Source organism: Podarcis tiliguerta (genome assembly GCF_965153285.1).
Source record: "Podarcis tiliguerta genome assembly, chromosome: 1".
NCBI classification, from domain to species: domain Eukaryota; kingdom Metazoa; phylum Chordata; class Lepidosauria; order Squamata; family Lacertidae; genus Podarcis; species Podarcis tiliguerta.
In genome coordinates, this window is record NC_139534.1 from 112,908,863 (window position 1) to 112,924,298 (window position 15,436).

A 15,436-nucleotide genomic window follows, 5' to 3' on the forward strand; every position below is an offset into this window, starting at 1 on the left:
TGACTTAATAGCAATCACACCTTTCTCCCTTTGACCTTGAACAAAATAAGCAAAAATTCAACTCATCACGTACCTGCTCTTTCTCTTTCAACAGTTTTTCAAACGTGAAAGCCTTCTCCTTCATGGAACTAGACTCAAATTCCTTCTCCTTCAACATCATTGAGAACTGCAAGTTAGTCTCCTGTAGCGCTCTGAACTCGGTTTCTTTCTCCTTGCATTTTGCCACTATTCTTTCATTTTCTTCTTTCAATTTACGGATGTCCATTTCTAAAATCAGAGTTCTCTCCTTTAGGTTAGTTATACCTTGCTTCAGCAGTTCATTTTCGTTCTCTTTATTACTAAGGTTTTCACTGAGAGAAAGCAACTGATCACTTTTTGATTTTATTAGCAGGTCTTTTTCCCTAAGTGACTTCTGCAGGACATCACACTTCTCCTTCAAGTGCTTTATCTCAAATTCAGACCCCTCTTGACCCTTTCTTTCCATCTCCGATGATGCAGCCATAGAATCCGACAGCCTCTGATTATTCTCCTGCAGAATTCGGATAGTTGAATCTTTTTCTTCCAGTGCTTTACTCATGCGCTCCAGTTCCTCATTTAGTGGTTTGGAGTCACTAGTAAACATCTGAGAAGCAGCACTGCTGGAAGTCTCCGATGACTGTGAAGCGGTGGTAGACTTTACTGGCAGAGGAGGTGTTACCATATCAAGTTTCCCCAGAATAAAATCCCTGGTGTTGTTCAGCTCTCCTATGCTATGCTGAACTTGTGCTAATTCTTGACTAAATGTTTTCAGCTTTCTCTCATTTTGTTCATAGCCTTGAATCAAGCCATTATACTCTATCTGCAGCTGAGAATTGTTCTCACTATCCATGGAGATCTGTGTTTGAAGTCTTTGCAGTTCATCTTGGAGATGAGCAGACTCATGTTGCATATTTTGGACGGTGGTCATTACTTGTTTCTTCCACTCTTCCATTTTCTTCACTTGCTGTTTCAAATTATCACGTTCCTGTAAAAGCTCCTCGAACTGATTGCTGTTAATCCCTCCTAACTCGTTGCCTCCATCCATGCTGGATGTCTGGAGGACGGTCAATAAAGTTTGGCATTTTTGACTTAAAGCATCAATCTCAATATCTTTCTCTCGAATGATCCGGGACAAGTTCTTAATAGTTTCTCGGGACATATCTTGGCTGCTGTTTTCAAATTCATTGGCTAGTTTTTGATTTTCTTCCTGAAGCTTTTTCAGAGCTGCTTCCTTAGCTGCTACAATGTCCATCATCTTGTGATATTCTGTTCTTAACTGACTGTTTTCTCTAGTCTTTTCACTAAGAACTGCCAGCACTTGCTCCCTTTCCATGGCATAGGCCTGCAATTGCTGCTGAAGGTAAATAATATCCTGCCCATAAGATGGAGATGAAACCCTTGCATGGAGAGCTTGTATCTCTAAGTTTTTCTCTTGGATGATTTGCGTGAGCTTGCCAACTTCATCTTTGGATAGCTGATCAATTTGTCTACTTAGCAAGACATTCTTTTCATTCAGAAGTTTGATCTCCATTTCTCTCTCCTTGATGCCTTTCACCAGCCTTTCAATTTCAGCTTTAGATAAGTCATGCTTCTCATTCCCATTTTCACCATTAAGTGTCTGCACTTTGGTTTCTTGAAAGAGATCAGGAGGATCTGGCTGAATGACTGTTCTCTGATTATGCAACTGGTTTTTAATTTGTTCTATTGTCCGCTGCAAGCTTTTGATTTCCTCATCCTTTTCCAAGCACACCTGTTTGTGTGTGATGCTCATTTGTTCACACTGAAATTTGGACTCCTCAGTCTCCTTTTTATACTCCTGCAGGGAATGCTGAAGTTGGGCCATTTTCTGATTCTGATCCTCAACCGTTCTTTTATTAAGTTTTACCTCGTCTTCAAGATTATTTTTATGCACGGTTAATTGTGTTACTTCTGCTTCAAGTTCAGTGATAATATCTAGGGTTTTGGGCTCAGCCAAAGAGGACGACCTACTCTGCTGGTCTTTCACTCGTTCAATTTCTTCTTTCAAATGATTGTTCTCTTCTTTCATGGTTGAAAGGCTTTTCTCCTTTTCTTCTAAACTTTGTTTTAAAATGTCAAATCTTTTGGAGTCCTTCATATAATCTTCATGCTGCTGCTCTAGTTCAGAAGCCCTGGCTTTAAATTTTTCAACAAACACTTCTTTCTCTTTTATGAGCTCTGTCAGTTGTTTTTGCCCGGCTAAGCTAGTCGTTAACATCTCTTTGGTTTCCTCATGGTCAGCTTCCATTTGTTCAATGCTCCTCTTGAGTTCTGCTATCTCAAAGTCTCTCTCTTGGTTGAGTTTAACTAAGCGTTCGTATTCAAACTGTAACACCGTGGTATTCATGTTACGTGAATTAGACAGCTCCTCAATGGTTTGCTCATAATTATGAGCCTGTTCCAACAATTGGCTTTCAGTTTGGCTTAGTTCATTTTCTAGCCGCCTTTTTTCTAGTTTCAAAGCTTCCACCGTGGTATCTTTTTCAAAAGCAATCTTACTCTTCTCACTACTAGCTTCCTGTAACTGCTGTTTCAGTTCTTCACAAGTCATCTGAAGCTTTTCGTTTTCCATTTGAAGCTTTGAAATACATTTCTCCAAGTCTGTATTTATTAGTTTATTTTCTGAAATTTGCTCATTCAGCTTGGAAATTTCCGCTTCCCTTTCTTTGGCTGATTGGACGTGAAAACCACTGTTAGATTCCTGACTTCCACTGTTAGATTCTGGACTTATCTTGCTTAACTTATTTTGGAGTACAGAAATTTCTTCTTCTCTTTGTGTTAGATTTTTCTTTAATTCTACTATTTCCTGCTTATTTTTGGAGCTACAGTGCTGGGATGTTTTTAGCTGTTCTTTTAGCTCTTTTATTTTGTTTTCCAGGTGTTGTTTAGTCATGTGCAAATCATTAAGTGCAAATGTACACTGATCCAATTTCTCTCTCTGGCCTTCTAGCTCCTTGCTCATTTCCAGCTTCTCAGCTTCTAGCTTCGATGTTTTTCTTTTTTCAGACTCTGTGTCCATTTTTAGCTGGTTGACCATATTAGCGGTTTCTGCATTCTGCTTGGCTAGCTGCTCTTTTAAAATAATCATATGCTAAAATAAAAACACAAACAAATGTTAAAAAAGTAGAGAAAGCCCATACATGGTAAATAAACAGACCCCTAAAGCACCCTGAAGAGTGGAAAAATCACCATCACGTCATCATTAGTTTTTCAAAATTCTAGAGAAATTATGTTACTGAATTAAACATTAATGTCAACACCAGTTAGGGTTGTATTCAACTAACTTTTACTCAAGAATAGATCCGCTGAAATGAATGAACCTAAGTTAATCATGACCATTAATTTTAATGGACCTACTCTGATCATGTTAACAGGAAATGTTAACATTTTGAATATATTCCATCCAACATTCTCTGAAAACCTGCATTATTTCTCTTCACAACAAAGCAAATTCACTGACGAGTAATACTGATAAAAGTGATTCAGCCAATAGTTTTAGATTTCAGTACAGATAATAAATATCCTTACCCACCCAACCCCTTTAGTTTATTCAATATATTACCTGGGTAGCTTCTTGGTTCTGCTTGTCCAATTCTTCTAGTTCTGCTATTAATGTTTCCTTTTCAGCAATACTTTCATTAAATTCATGTTCTTTCCTTTCCAAGTCTTGTCTTAACTGATTTAACTCTAAGTTCTGTCCTTGAGTTGATACATACGCATCACTTTCACACGTTGGTTGTAAGCTTTCCTGTTTTGTTTGAAGCCCTTCCTTAATTTAGACAGAAAAAAGACCCTACATTTAATAGGATAAAATCTATTTGAGAATATTCATGAGTATCAATCAGTTGGGTTTTTTGTCTTTTTTAAGAGGCTTTGAAATTATTTATGGAAAACACAAAATTCACTTTAATGACTGAAAGTATTAAATTAGCCAAATTAGCTATTCATTTGAAAAGAGAGGGCATCATTTCTGTTACTCCTGTCCAGTTTGTAACAGAAGCTTAGGAAACAACCCCATGCCTGGGCACAAATTTCATATTGCATAAACCACTTTTATAACATTAAAAGATTTAAGTATATTTGCAATTCATACACAGCTTTAGGAAATAAACATATTTCTGAATTTATGGAATTGCAAAAATTACAACATTCTGGAAGCATGAGATGCCCTTTTTTAAGGGGATGCAAATGTTAAATCAGGGACATAAATGCTTACTAACTTGCCTTGTCCGGTCAATTTATTGTTTGGTAAGGTCCGAAGATACTGTGCTATTATGCTCTCTCCATTAGTGTATCATTGAGGACATAGTATACTACTATGTGCTGACAGAGATGGGAAAAACTGCAGCAACCTCCTGGTATTCACATATTCATATTTATCTGTTTCTCAGTGGCATTAAAACAGAAGTGAGCAACATGGGACATGTGTGGCTGTTGGAGCACTTACTATGCAAGGTTATTTGTAAAAGCATGTGAATTTAGTAATTTGTTTACCTGATCTGACTTTTTTAGTCTTGTTATTTCATTTTCTGCATCTGTAAAAACAATAAAAAACCCCAGCTATTATTTTTAGAGGAAAGTATACAAGAATACAAAGGCAACACCTAAGGTTATAATAACAAAGATACAATTTTGGAAATTTACATACTACCAAGTTAAAACAAAAAAAGCTAGCATTAAAAATAATTGTGTAATTACTGTTTATTTATTTTCTATCACTCATCATTTCTGTGACAGCCACTCAGAAATAAGCTAAAAACCAAGGCAGCCAAATGAATTTCAGTATAACAACATACACATCTCTAATACAGTGGTACCTCGGGTTAAGTACTTAATTCGTTCCGGAGGTCCGTACTTAACCTGAAACTGTTCTTAACCTGAAGCACCACTTTAGCTAATGGGGCCTCCTGCTGCTGCCGTGCTACCGGAGCACGGTTTTTGTTCTTATCCTGAAGCAAAGTTCTCAACCTGAAGCACTATTTCTGGGTTAGCGGAGTGTATAACCTGAAGCGTATGTAACCTGAAGCGTATGTAACCCGAGGTACCACTGATGTATATTCTTAGAGGCATTCATTTTCATGCACTTAGGCCAGGAATCAGACTCCTCAGCTTTCCTTCCCAGGCAGCAGCCTTATTCCTGAAGGCCAAGGGGAATTTTGGAGTAGCATTAAATGAGAGGACACTACTGGAAGAGAAAATGGCCAGATCCCACCCCCATCCTCACATAAAGCACTTTCTTCATATGTCTCTTTGAAGTGCATTTCAAGATTGTCCTAAAACTGTATGCACATGATAAAACTAGGCACAACAATATAGTGGCTTCATACCAAGAAGTGCTTGCTGTAGTCGGAGCACTTCTGCTTGTAGCGATTCTACTGCAGACTTAGGGACTTCCACCTGTGCTTTTAAATCAGTCTGTTCTTCGAGAAGAGATGCCTGGAATTTATAGGAATCAGATTTGAGTCTTTCATATTCCTGCATTAGCTGACTCTTCTCCATTTTCACCAATTCAAGTTCTTTCAAGAGAATATTTTTCTCTTCTGCCGCTGCTGACAGTTGTTGACTTAAACTCTTTACTTTATCCTGCATGTCCTTCAGCTGCGATGCTGTCGATTCAGCCACAATGTTCTGTGGGTCACAGTCAGAAGAAGTGTCAGCAGCTGCACCAACTATAAAGTAGAAAAAAACGCAACTGTAACATCTCCCAGAAATAGGGCATTTTCCCATAGCAATCACAAGATCTAAGTGCCAAAGAAATGTAATAATGGGTTGGGTCCAGAGTCAAAACATGCATAATGGGGCTGACAAAAGTCAACTTGTCTGCCTTTCTCCCCCCCCCCCTTTTTTTGCACATCCTTTATTATTTTATTCACATAATATACATTCTTTACAACAAACAACTCCAAAATAAACAGACAACTCCAAAATAAAATCATATGTAACAAAACCAATTAATTAAAACTTAATAAAGAGTGGGAATGCGTCAAGGAATACATTAAAAAAGTCGGTGCTGGAGCTTAAAAATTAATATGCAAAAATTTAAAAGGTGCAAGGAGATAGGATAATAATATATTAAGGATGGAATAGCAAATAAAGCGAATAATGCAACAATAACAAAAATAATAGTAGGTAAAGAAGATCGCACACGGATGGAGGGAAATACTGGACTGTGGGGGAGGGAGGTGAAGGAATTAATTGAAATTGTTAAAGATTGGTATAGGATTTAAGAGATTTATTTTTTTATAAAGATTCTATAAGGAAAGCAGCAAGCAGCAAGAAATATCAAGTAAAGGTATCGGAGAGGAGATCAGTGTAAATGAAAACATGAAACTTGTCTGCCTTTCTTTCCCACACCACCAGGCACCAGAAAATGATTCATCAAGGACTGGTGGGGCTATGCAGAAAGAGGTAAGCTGTGGTCTAGGGGGCTTGGGAAACCCAATAACCCACTGACCATTAGTGGAACAATTTCAGGGGGCTGCTGTGGAGAGAGGGGGGCAGGGAAGACTCCTTCTATGAGCCCCATTACATATATGTAACTCTGGATCCAACACAAAAATTTTGGAACAGCAGGTATTTTCAACCTGTGAAAAATCAGTTTTTTCTCCAGCAGATATGTTGTCAAAAATCAATTATAAAAATGGAAGGTTTAATTAACGCTGTTTGGCATTCATAGCTCAATTACAAGTGAGCAGTTATTCTGATTCCTAAAAGATCTATTTCTCACAAGTGCAGAATTCATATTATGTGGCACCTATAGCAGTACCAGCTCTACATATGGAAGCAGTCGAGTTAGTCCCAAGTTGTTGGCTTTATGTATGAATAGTAAAAATTGGCGCTGACGCTGACAGGCAAAGCATAAAACAATGACAAGGTTCTTATTAAATCACTTTTAAAAAGACTGAGAAGCTTCTGCTTTACCAACATGTTAGATCAAGTCCCTAAAGATGGCTGAAACAGGAATTTCCAGGATCTACTTCCAACGCTTTTGGAGCCTGCTAGGTAGAAAGGGTGTGCTCAAAGGGTGTGTTCAAAGATGAACTGCACTGTGTCTGTGAAACTAGTCATTATGCGAATTCTGTGGCTGCTGAATGTACAGACTTGGATGTAGGGAACTTTAAAAATGACTTTTTCCTAATACAGATGCTAAAAAGTGTGTGTGTGTGTGTGTGTGTGTGTGTAAAAATGGTATTTAGCTCATACAGATGCTGAACTTACTCCATCCTGTCAAGCGTATATTACTGTATGCTTGAAATCTAGGTTCTAAAACAGTAAGCCTAGGCATGCTGATGGAGGAGTAAACCACACTAAACTTTGTGGGACTTACTTCCAAGTAAACATGAACAGAATCAGGCTGCACATTTTTATTTTATCTTACATTCTCTATAGCCAACATCACACCCAGCTGCATCCAGCGTTAAATGTCACATTGAATAAGGAGTGTGTGAGAACAAGTTTTTCACCTCTCGGCAAAACTGATCCCTAAACCATCACAGACTTGGTTAGGTATCTAGACAGAAAAGTCAGTGTAGGATACCTAGGAAGCCATCATTATAATTTATTCTGAACTTTCGATTGGTTCTTACAACCTATTTAAATGCACCAAGGCCAATAACTGTGCAAATTGTCATACACAGTGCAGCCATAAAGTATTCTTGAATGCCATACATATTTGGTTCTCTCAAGAGCTGGAATCAATGACAATAGATTATCAACAATTCATTTAAAAACTCTCATTAAACCAATAAACAAGACCTTTCTGTAATTGATCCTCAAGCTCTTCTATTCGTTCCTCGTATTCACCCAGTTCTTCTCGATGACGTCGGCTTATTTCTGCTAATTTATGACGATGTGCATCCTGTAATACTGAAAGCTCGTGTTGATGCTCATCTATTTCTTGACTCAAGTTCTGTTTTAGCTCCTAAAATGTGCATTTTAAATAAAGTTATATCATCTGTCTAAGATATAGGATGCAGATTATGTCTTGTATTTTTAACATGAGCAATAGTTCATGCAAGATTTCTGAAGACTTGGGCATGGTACACATTTTATATCTACGGTATATATTTATATACACAATATAACAAAACAGTTTACTTGTAAGAAACAACACAACATCTTGTTTTAATTCACTCAGATAATTTCTCCACCACAAACCTATCAGTATTTATAGTCATCCTCATCTTTAATCGTAGTTTGTCCATAGTTAAGGATGTGAATATCTTGTTTTATGTGAATATTTATAAACTGAAAGAGGATTAACAGAAAATGTAAAGCAAGAGGAGAACTAATTTATTAAAATATAGTCTTACCTTGATAATATTTTGCAGCTTGCCGATTTCATTCTGATCTGTATTATTTGCTCCTTCTGGTTTGGAAAACTAAATAACAGGGAGAAAACATTTAGTTTGGAAAATGCTGAAAGATGTTCAGCTAGAATGTATGAAGAAGACATCTGAAGGCAGCCCTGTTTAGGGAAGTTTTTAATGTTTTAATGTCTTATTGTATTTTTAATATTTTGTTGGAAGCCACCCAGAGTGGCTGGACGGGTATAATTTATTATTATTATTATTATTATTATTATTATTATTATTATTACTACTACTACTACTACAAATCCCACCAGGCACATGGAGGGCTCCATGGAGTGGGGGGGGGGGAAGGAAAGTGTCATTTGTACAAGAGGGAGTCCATTGTGCAAGAAGAATGTTACCAACAGATTCCACCTACTAAATGTTTGAAAAATTGCATGTAGTAGAAGCAACACAGAAATTAGTCATAAGTTTATTAGATTTTAGAGTTTAGCCGTCCATTGATTTAAATGGGTCTAATGCCGGATGGCCATCTGTCACGGATGCTTTAGCTGAGATTCCTGCATTGCAAGGGCTTGAACCAGGTGACCTTTGGGGTCCCTTCCAACTCTACCATTCTATGATAATCAGAGTATGACTGAGCTGAATTAAACCCAACCATAAGATTAAGAAATAGGATAATTCTATAATTCAATGTAATCCAGTGAAGAGAATGCCAAAAGAATCTACATTCAAATCATAAAAAGGTAAAGGTACCCCTGCCCGTGCGGGCCAGTCTTGACAGACTCTAGGGTTGTGCGCTCATCTCACTCTAGAGGCCGGGAGCCAGTGCTGTCCGAAGACACTTCCGGGTCATGTGGCCAGCGTGACAAGCTGCATCTGGCGACCCAGAGCAGCACACGGAACGCCGTTTACCTTCCCGCTAGTAAGCGGTCCCTATTTATCTACTTGCACCCGAGGGTGCTTTCGAACTGCTAGGTTGGCAGGCGCTGGGACCGAGCGATGGGAGCGCACCCCGCCGCGGGGATTCGAACCACCAATCTTTCGATCGGCAAGTCCTAGGCGCTGAGGCTTTTACCCACAGCTCCTAGTCTATTATTTATCAGCTTAAATGTTAACATCTCTCAGCCAATAATATACCACATATTTCTAAGGAAGAAAGGGAAGATTAGAAAAAAAGCATTGATATTCGAAAACAATACATACTAAAACAGCATTATACTTTTGAAAAAATATAGATATTCATATTGATATTTCTTTAAAAAAAATGTCTCCAATAAATACATATAACTGATCTGCTTTGGATCCCTTTTGTCAAAAGAACAAAGATGCATACGTAGGATTCAAAGCTGACATACAGTACATCTCTATCCACTTTGACATGTTACAAACATCAAGCCACAACACCTGAGAGCTTGAATGAAGCAAGCGTGTGCTTTTCACAGCTTTACAACCCAAGCATTCAAGGCTAAACATAGCTCCACCACAATCTTGCAGAGCTTTGCACTCCATGGTTTGTAAGAGAAAGTTGGACACTGTCACCATGCTTATGCCATTCATGTAATAATATATATATAATATATATATTAATAAGGATTACCCAGTTTTAGAAATAAGGAAGTCAACAATATCTCATTTAACGGAAAAGCCCAGAATAATTCTATTATTATCTAATTCCTGACAAATCTTCCACCCTAGTAGAGACTGTAGCATGTTAACCAGTTAACTCAAAAAGTGTTATAAATTCAGAACACTTGTAACACAGGAAAGCGATCCACCTGTGCAATCTGTTTCCAATGGTCCACTTCCGATTCAAGCCTAGAAACTTCATTTGATAGTCTGTTTATTTCTTGTTGGGACCAGATTACATCTCCGAAGTCCATGTCATCTCCTTGAAAACCAGAAGAACTATGTCTAACCATAGGGACAAAGGAAGCTGATGGAGTGGTAGATGGAGAGGCAGCAGCTCCTAACTGTGCTGACTGAGCAGCTGATTGCACCTTCCGCAGTTGCTCCTGTAGTGTATTCTGCCTGGCTTTAAGATGGCTGATCTCCACCTGAAAAGACAGGACACAGTTACAAGTAAGATTCAGCACGAAGGAACAAATAATCTCAGAATTTACCTATCACCTTATAAAAGTATTCCCATCTGAGCAGAAGACTTCAGAGATTGTACATGTAGGAAAGAACTTTCTCATGTAACTCAGTGGTTACAAGTGGTATCAAATTGGTCATACAAAGTATTTCTTGACCAGCAGCTCTACACTGCGGCTTTCAAGTACAGTCATACCTCGAGTTACGAATGCTGTGGGTTGTGCATCTTCGGGCTGTGGACCGCGCCGAACCCGGAAGTACTGGAATTACTTCCGGGTTTTGGCGCTCACGCATGCGCAGAAACACAAGATGATGCCATGCGCATGTGCAGAAGCACCGAATCGCGTCACACACGTGCGCAGACGCAGCGCTGCGGGTTGCGAATGTGCCTCCCGCCCGGATCACGTTCACAACCCAAGGTATGACTGTAATTAATTCTGGAATTTTCTACTTGATGTACTACAGGTATTGCACAAGCACGTTTTTCACACAGATCCTGTTCAAACGCTTATCTGGGCAGCAATCTTGTATCTGTGGGGGAGGAACAGGAGGATTCATCCCCATCCATCATGCTCATAACACAATGCATCCATGTGGATGGCTGTAGAATGAAGGGTAATTCTTCTGTCTTAAAAGAGAGAATGGGTGTTTACATATATATCTGCTATTGTGGGAACAGCATTCTTGATTAAGATAAGGGTTTATGCTATGCTAATGTCTCCTGGAGAAGGAAAACTACTCTGGGATTAGGGCAAACATAAAATGACATTCATAAAGTATTTCTGTGTTTTAGTCCTTCATTGAAATTCCACCAACCACACTGAAACAATTCAAGAAGTATATGAAGAGCTGAATCAACAATTATCCCTATTTGTTTAGTGACAAAAATTCGACTGGGTAAGCAAATTGTGGGTAGCCAGTGCAGCTTAACTCAGACAAAAAGCCATTGATATTATATTTCGATAAAAGAAACAGTAGTGCGCACATACACACAAAATCCTTGAATCATCTGTCACCAACCCTTAGGGTGAAAACTTATAAATCTAATCAATCAATTAATCAATGTACACACCCTTGCTGAACAACAATTTCTGTGTCACTTTATACCTCTTTCTGCTGTAGCTGATTCCGGTATTCTACGGACTGTTGCTTTATTTGAAGCTCTGCTGCTTCATGCTTTTCTTCCAGATCATTATAAGCCTTCTTCAGCCTCTCATTCTAGAGGGGAAAACAAGTAAACTGAATCATCAAAGAAAAGAATGCTAAATTCAATTAAACCAACATTCTACTGTACTGAAAATATGCCAAGAAGTCCAAGCTTAAGAACAGGTGTTATTTTTTTCAGTGTGCTTTTAATTATTTACCTCTGATCTCAGTGTTCCATGAATATTTTCTACATCCCGCAGACTGGAGCTGGATACAGGAAAGTCTGCTGCAGAACCTGAAAGGAATGAAGAAGGGAATACAAATGAAATCAGTTATCACAACAGTATATGTATGTGGATAGGTTTAGTGGCAATATATTAAAAAGTGTCAATTGAAGGTAGATTATTTAAAAGGATTTCTTAGACTGAACTACTACTACATCAGTACTGTATTAATGCCTGAGAGTCAATTAAAAATAACAACACAACATTTTAGAATTCATGTGTGTTGGATTTAAAATGGAAACAAACATATAATGGACCGACCATATTTTTGATATTTAACCACTTTTTCAAAAAAGAACCAACACAGGAAGTTTGACTCCACTATAATTGTTTCTTACCTACATAAATCTCAGAGATTATGTGTAAACCATATTCTCCTCGGACTATGAAATTCTGATCCTTAGAAAAGATTTTGCTTCCCTTATAATATAGTGACTGTTTGTGTATAATAAAACATAATGCAAGTAGGGGTAGTGCTGGAATATTTTATTGGTGCATTTAGTAAATACGTTCTCAACCTTTAAACTTCTATGTCACTGGCAGGTAAAAAGGACATAGATACAGATGCTTGAAAACTTACTTAAAAACTTGATATTCAATGAAGTCACTACATGTTTTAAATTCAAATGTATCTTCCAGAAATTGCCTACAAATATTATGTTCTAAAAGTTATAGGCAACTGAAATACTTTGCTTTTTTCACAACACCCTGTTGGAATAATGGATAATCTCCGGAATCCCACTATTATTGGATACTTGATAGAACAGTCACAGTATATAGACCTTTAACACGACAGCTGAACTTTGCCTTCTGAGTGTACACAGTGAAAAATGTCTTATGTGACATCATCTTTCTTTTGCAATTGAGTGTATATGCATTTTTAACAACAGAAAGATAGACATAAAAATAATGATATCCAATAGTTATGAGACCAAAATTATTTTTGCTGTCCTCCTTTCTCATATGCCACCTGTTCTCCAAAGCTCTTGGCAATTTAAATTGCTTAGTAGTGAAATGAAAAAAAGTTGCTAAAATTTTCTAAAACACACTATTCTAAATGAAACAAAGCCAACTGGAGATTAAATCAACCAAAAAAGAAAATTACACTCAAGTTGCATGTTACTAACCATCACAATATTAAAAATTGGTACAAACCTTTTATGGAAAGCATGTTTCTATTACATGTTTGTAATCCATAATATACCTTCCTATGAAGTTTATATTAGTGGTGTGCTTTCTAAGATTGCCCAGGTATAGCAATATATACAGAACGAACAATTGAAAACCAAATGCTAAAAGGGACAAAGCTCTGCCAGAAATACAGAATTTTTTTTGCCAGTGACATATACATTATCCTCACTTGATCCACAAATTCCACCTGTCATTAAAAATGTAATTTGCCTTAGGAGGTTGCCATTACACCAGCAAACAGCACAATATCCAAGGCATTTCTTATTGTTTTCTGCCAGGTGTCCCACACTGTTCCTTCCTTTATGATCCCCATGGTTGACTGCTGTTTTGTGACGTTCTTCATGAACGGTCCCAGTTTTAAAAGTTTTCTGAAATATCCTCATTGTATTTTTGACCAATACTGTCCTCCCCTATCACAATAATGCCATTTTCCCCAACCCCCAATATCTAACCTGTTGGGTGCAAGTTCGCGTTTCTGTGGAGGTGCCAAAACAGTGCAACTTCATACCAAAAGAACTTCACCAGGTCCCATTCCTGTGTGCTTTCTGGTGAGCAGTAAAGACTTTGCCTTTCAATATACTGTTTTATGAAAATTGATTCTTCTGCTACTTTTTGTCCAAAGCATCCTTTTTTTCAAGAAAAGGCACTTTTAACAGTTTGCTTGTTTTGTATTTGTTATTGTTTCAATTTGTTTACATTGTTTGTGGCCTTGTGTATTTTTGGATGGGATGGGCAAGATATTTTATTTCAACATTTGTAGCTCCAACTCAAAACAATCCTCCCTGCCCTTTCATAAGCTCTCGATCTGACTCTGCTACCTTGCCTCCACATGAGAAAAGCCCTGATGAATCAGACCAAAGGCCATCTAGTCTAGCATCCTGTTCTCACACAGGCCAACCAGATACCCGTGGGAAACACGAAAGTGGGAACTGAGCATGGCAGCACTCTTCCCCAAATGTGAATCCCAGGAACTGTCATCTAACCTTAACTGTCATTTTTTTAAAAAATAAATTTTTTTTGACAAAGTAATACTAATAAATAAAATAAAATAAAAATAAAGATGTGCACTCCACCCCCGAGACCATTCCACTGTAACCACCCAACCTCCCAAAATTTCAACGCCACTTGCGATGGTCTGACCCCTTTCCGTTTTAACAGTACAAAACCTTCAAACACTTTCCACATCTCCTCGAAATCATTTCTCCTGCACATTCCCCATCTTACCTTAATAGCCCATGTCAATTTACCTTTAATAGCTATATCCCTCACCTCTTTATACTATTCTTCCATTTTACATTCACCTTGCCCCCTTCCTATGGACAATAACTGGGGCAGCTGTCAACAAATTCGTGAGCAAGTCCTTCCACCCCATGGTAAATCAATTGACAATACTACCTCTGGACTTTCGGTCACCTTTAACCCAGTGATTTCTCCTTAAACACCCTTTGTCAAAAAATAAATAAAAATAAAGTACATATTGATACCCTTAACTCTGTCATTCTGTCGTGGATGCTTTAACTGAGATTCCTGCATTGCAGTGGGTCGCACCAGATGACGTTTGGGGGGCCCCTTTCCAACTCTACGATTCTAGGATTTTAACTCCACCCTTCCCCATCCCAAGAGCACATTTGGCATTTATAGACAACTCCCAGCATCAGAGCTACTCCCCTCCGGTATTCAGGACACTTTTGATCCCCCCCCCCCCCGTGTCTTTCCTTTTGTCTTCTCTATGCTGGGGAGCCCTGAGTGCTGCCACCTTCCCCTCCCTCCCTCCCACCCACCCACTTTCCTTACCTCCCATCTCCTCCGCGCCGCCTTCCAGCAGCATATCCTTGGTGAAGCTGGAGATCTGACCGGTCAGGGTGGACAGGCTGCCTCCCACCTGGCCCACCAGGGACTGCCCCAGTCCCGCTCCCAGGCCGCCCAGCCACGACGCCATCACCGCTGCCGCTCAGCTGTCGAAGGGGAAAAACAAGGCGCCGCCGCCAAGAGCAGCTGCTGCCGCCGCCGGGTCCCCTCAGCGCCGCTTCCCCACGCCCGCCTGCCTCGATGAGCAGCCCGGAGAAGGGAAGCCAGCTGCTGGGCCTCCCTCAGAGCTCCGGGGCCGCCATGAAGCACCTCGCGCGTCCCCTCCAGCCCGGACTCCTTTCTTCAGTCAGCCGTGGGGCCTCCAGGTTGGGCTGCCACCTCGACGGCCGCCATGACACCTCCCAGCTGCACCATAGAGCGGCAGCCGCTAGCGCGCCCCTTCGGACGCTCAGGGGACGTGGCCCGAAGAGCAAGGCCAGCCGGGATACGGGAGGATAAAGCGGCGGGCGCCCTCAAGCCGCGAGCGGGAGAAGCGCAGGCAGGCCAAATTTCGCCGAGCTCCAG

General features: G+C 39.4%; 1 protein-coding gene across 1 annotated transcript in view; it reads right to left on the reverse strand.

The window, feature by feature from the left end:
• TRIP11 (thyroid hormone receptor interactor 11) overlaps nt 1-15,360 on the reverse strand; it is a 36,370-nt gene extending 21,010 nt beyond the window's left edge. Inside the window, exons 1-10 of the mRNA XM_083433288.1 lie at nt 14,858-15,360; nt 11,807-11,883; nt 11,550-11,660; nt 10,127-10,405; nt 8,349-8,417; nt 7,792-7,957; nt 5,364-5,705; nt 4,531-4,571; nt 3,599-3,805; nt 74-3,127 (exon numbers count right to left, since the gene is read on the reverse strand). Of these exons, the coding sequence (XP_083289414.1) occupies nt 74-3,127; nt 3,599-3,805; nt 4,531-4,571; nt 5,364-5,705; nt 7,792-7,957; nt 8,349-8,417; nt 10,127-10,405; nt 11,550-11,660; nt 11,807-11,883; nt 14,858-15,002 (4,491 nt within the window). The 5' untranslated portion in view covers nt 15,003-15,360. The remainder of the gene's footprint in view (nt 1-73; nt 3,128-3,598; nt 3,806-4,530; nt 4,572-5,363; nt 5,706-7,791; nt 7,958-8,348; nt 8,418-10,126; nt 10,406-11,549; nt 11,661-11,806; nt 11,884-14,857) is intronic.
• Nucleotides 15,361-15,436: the final 76 nt, after the last annotated feature.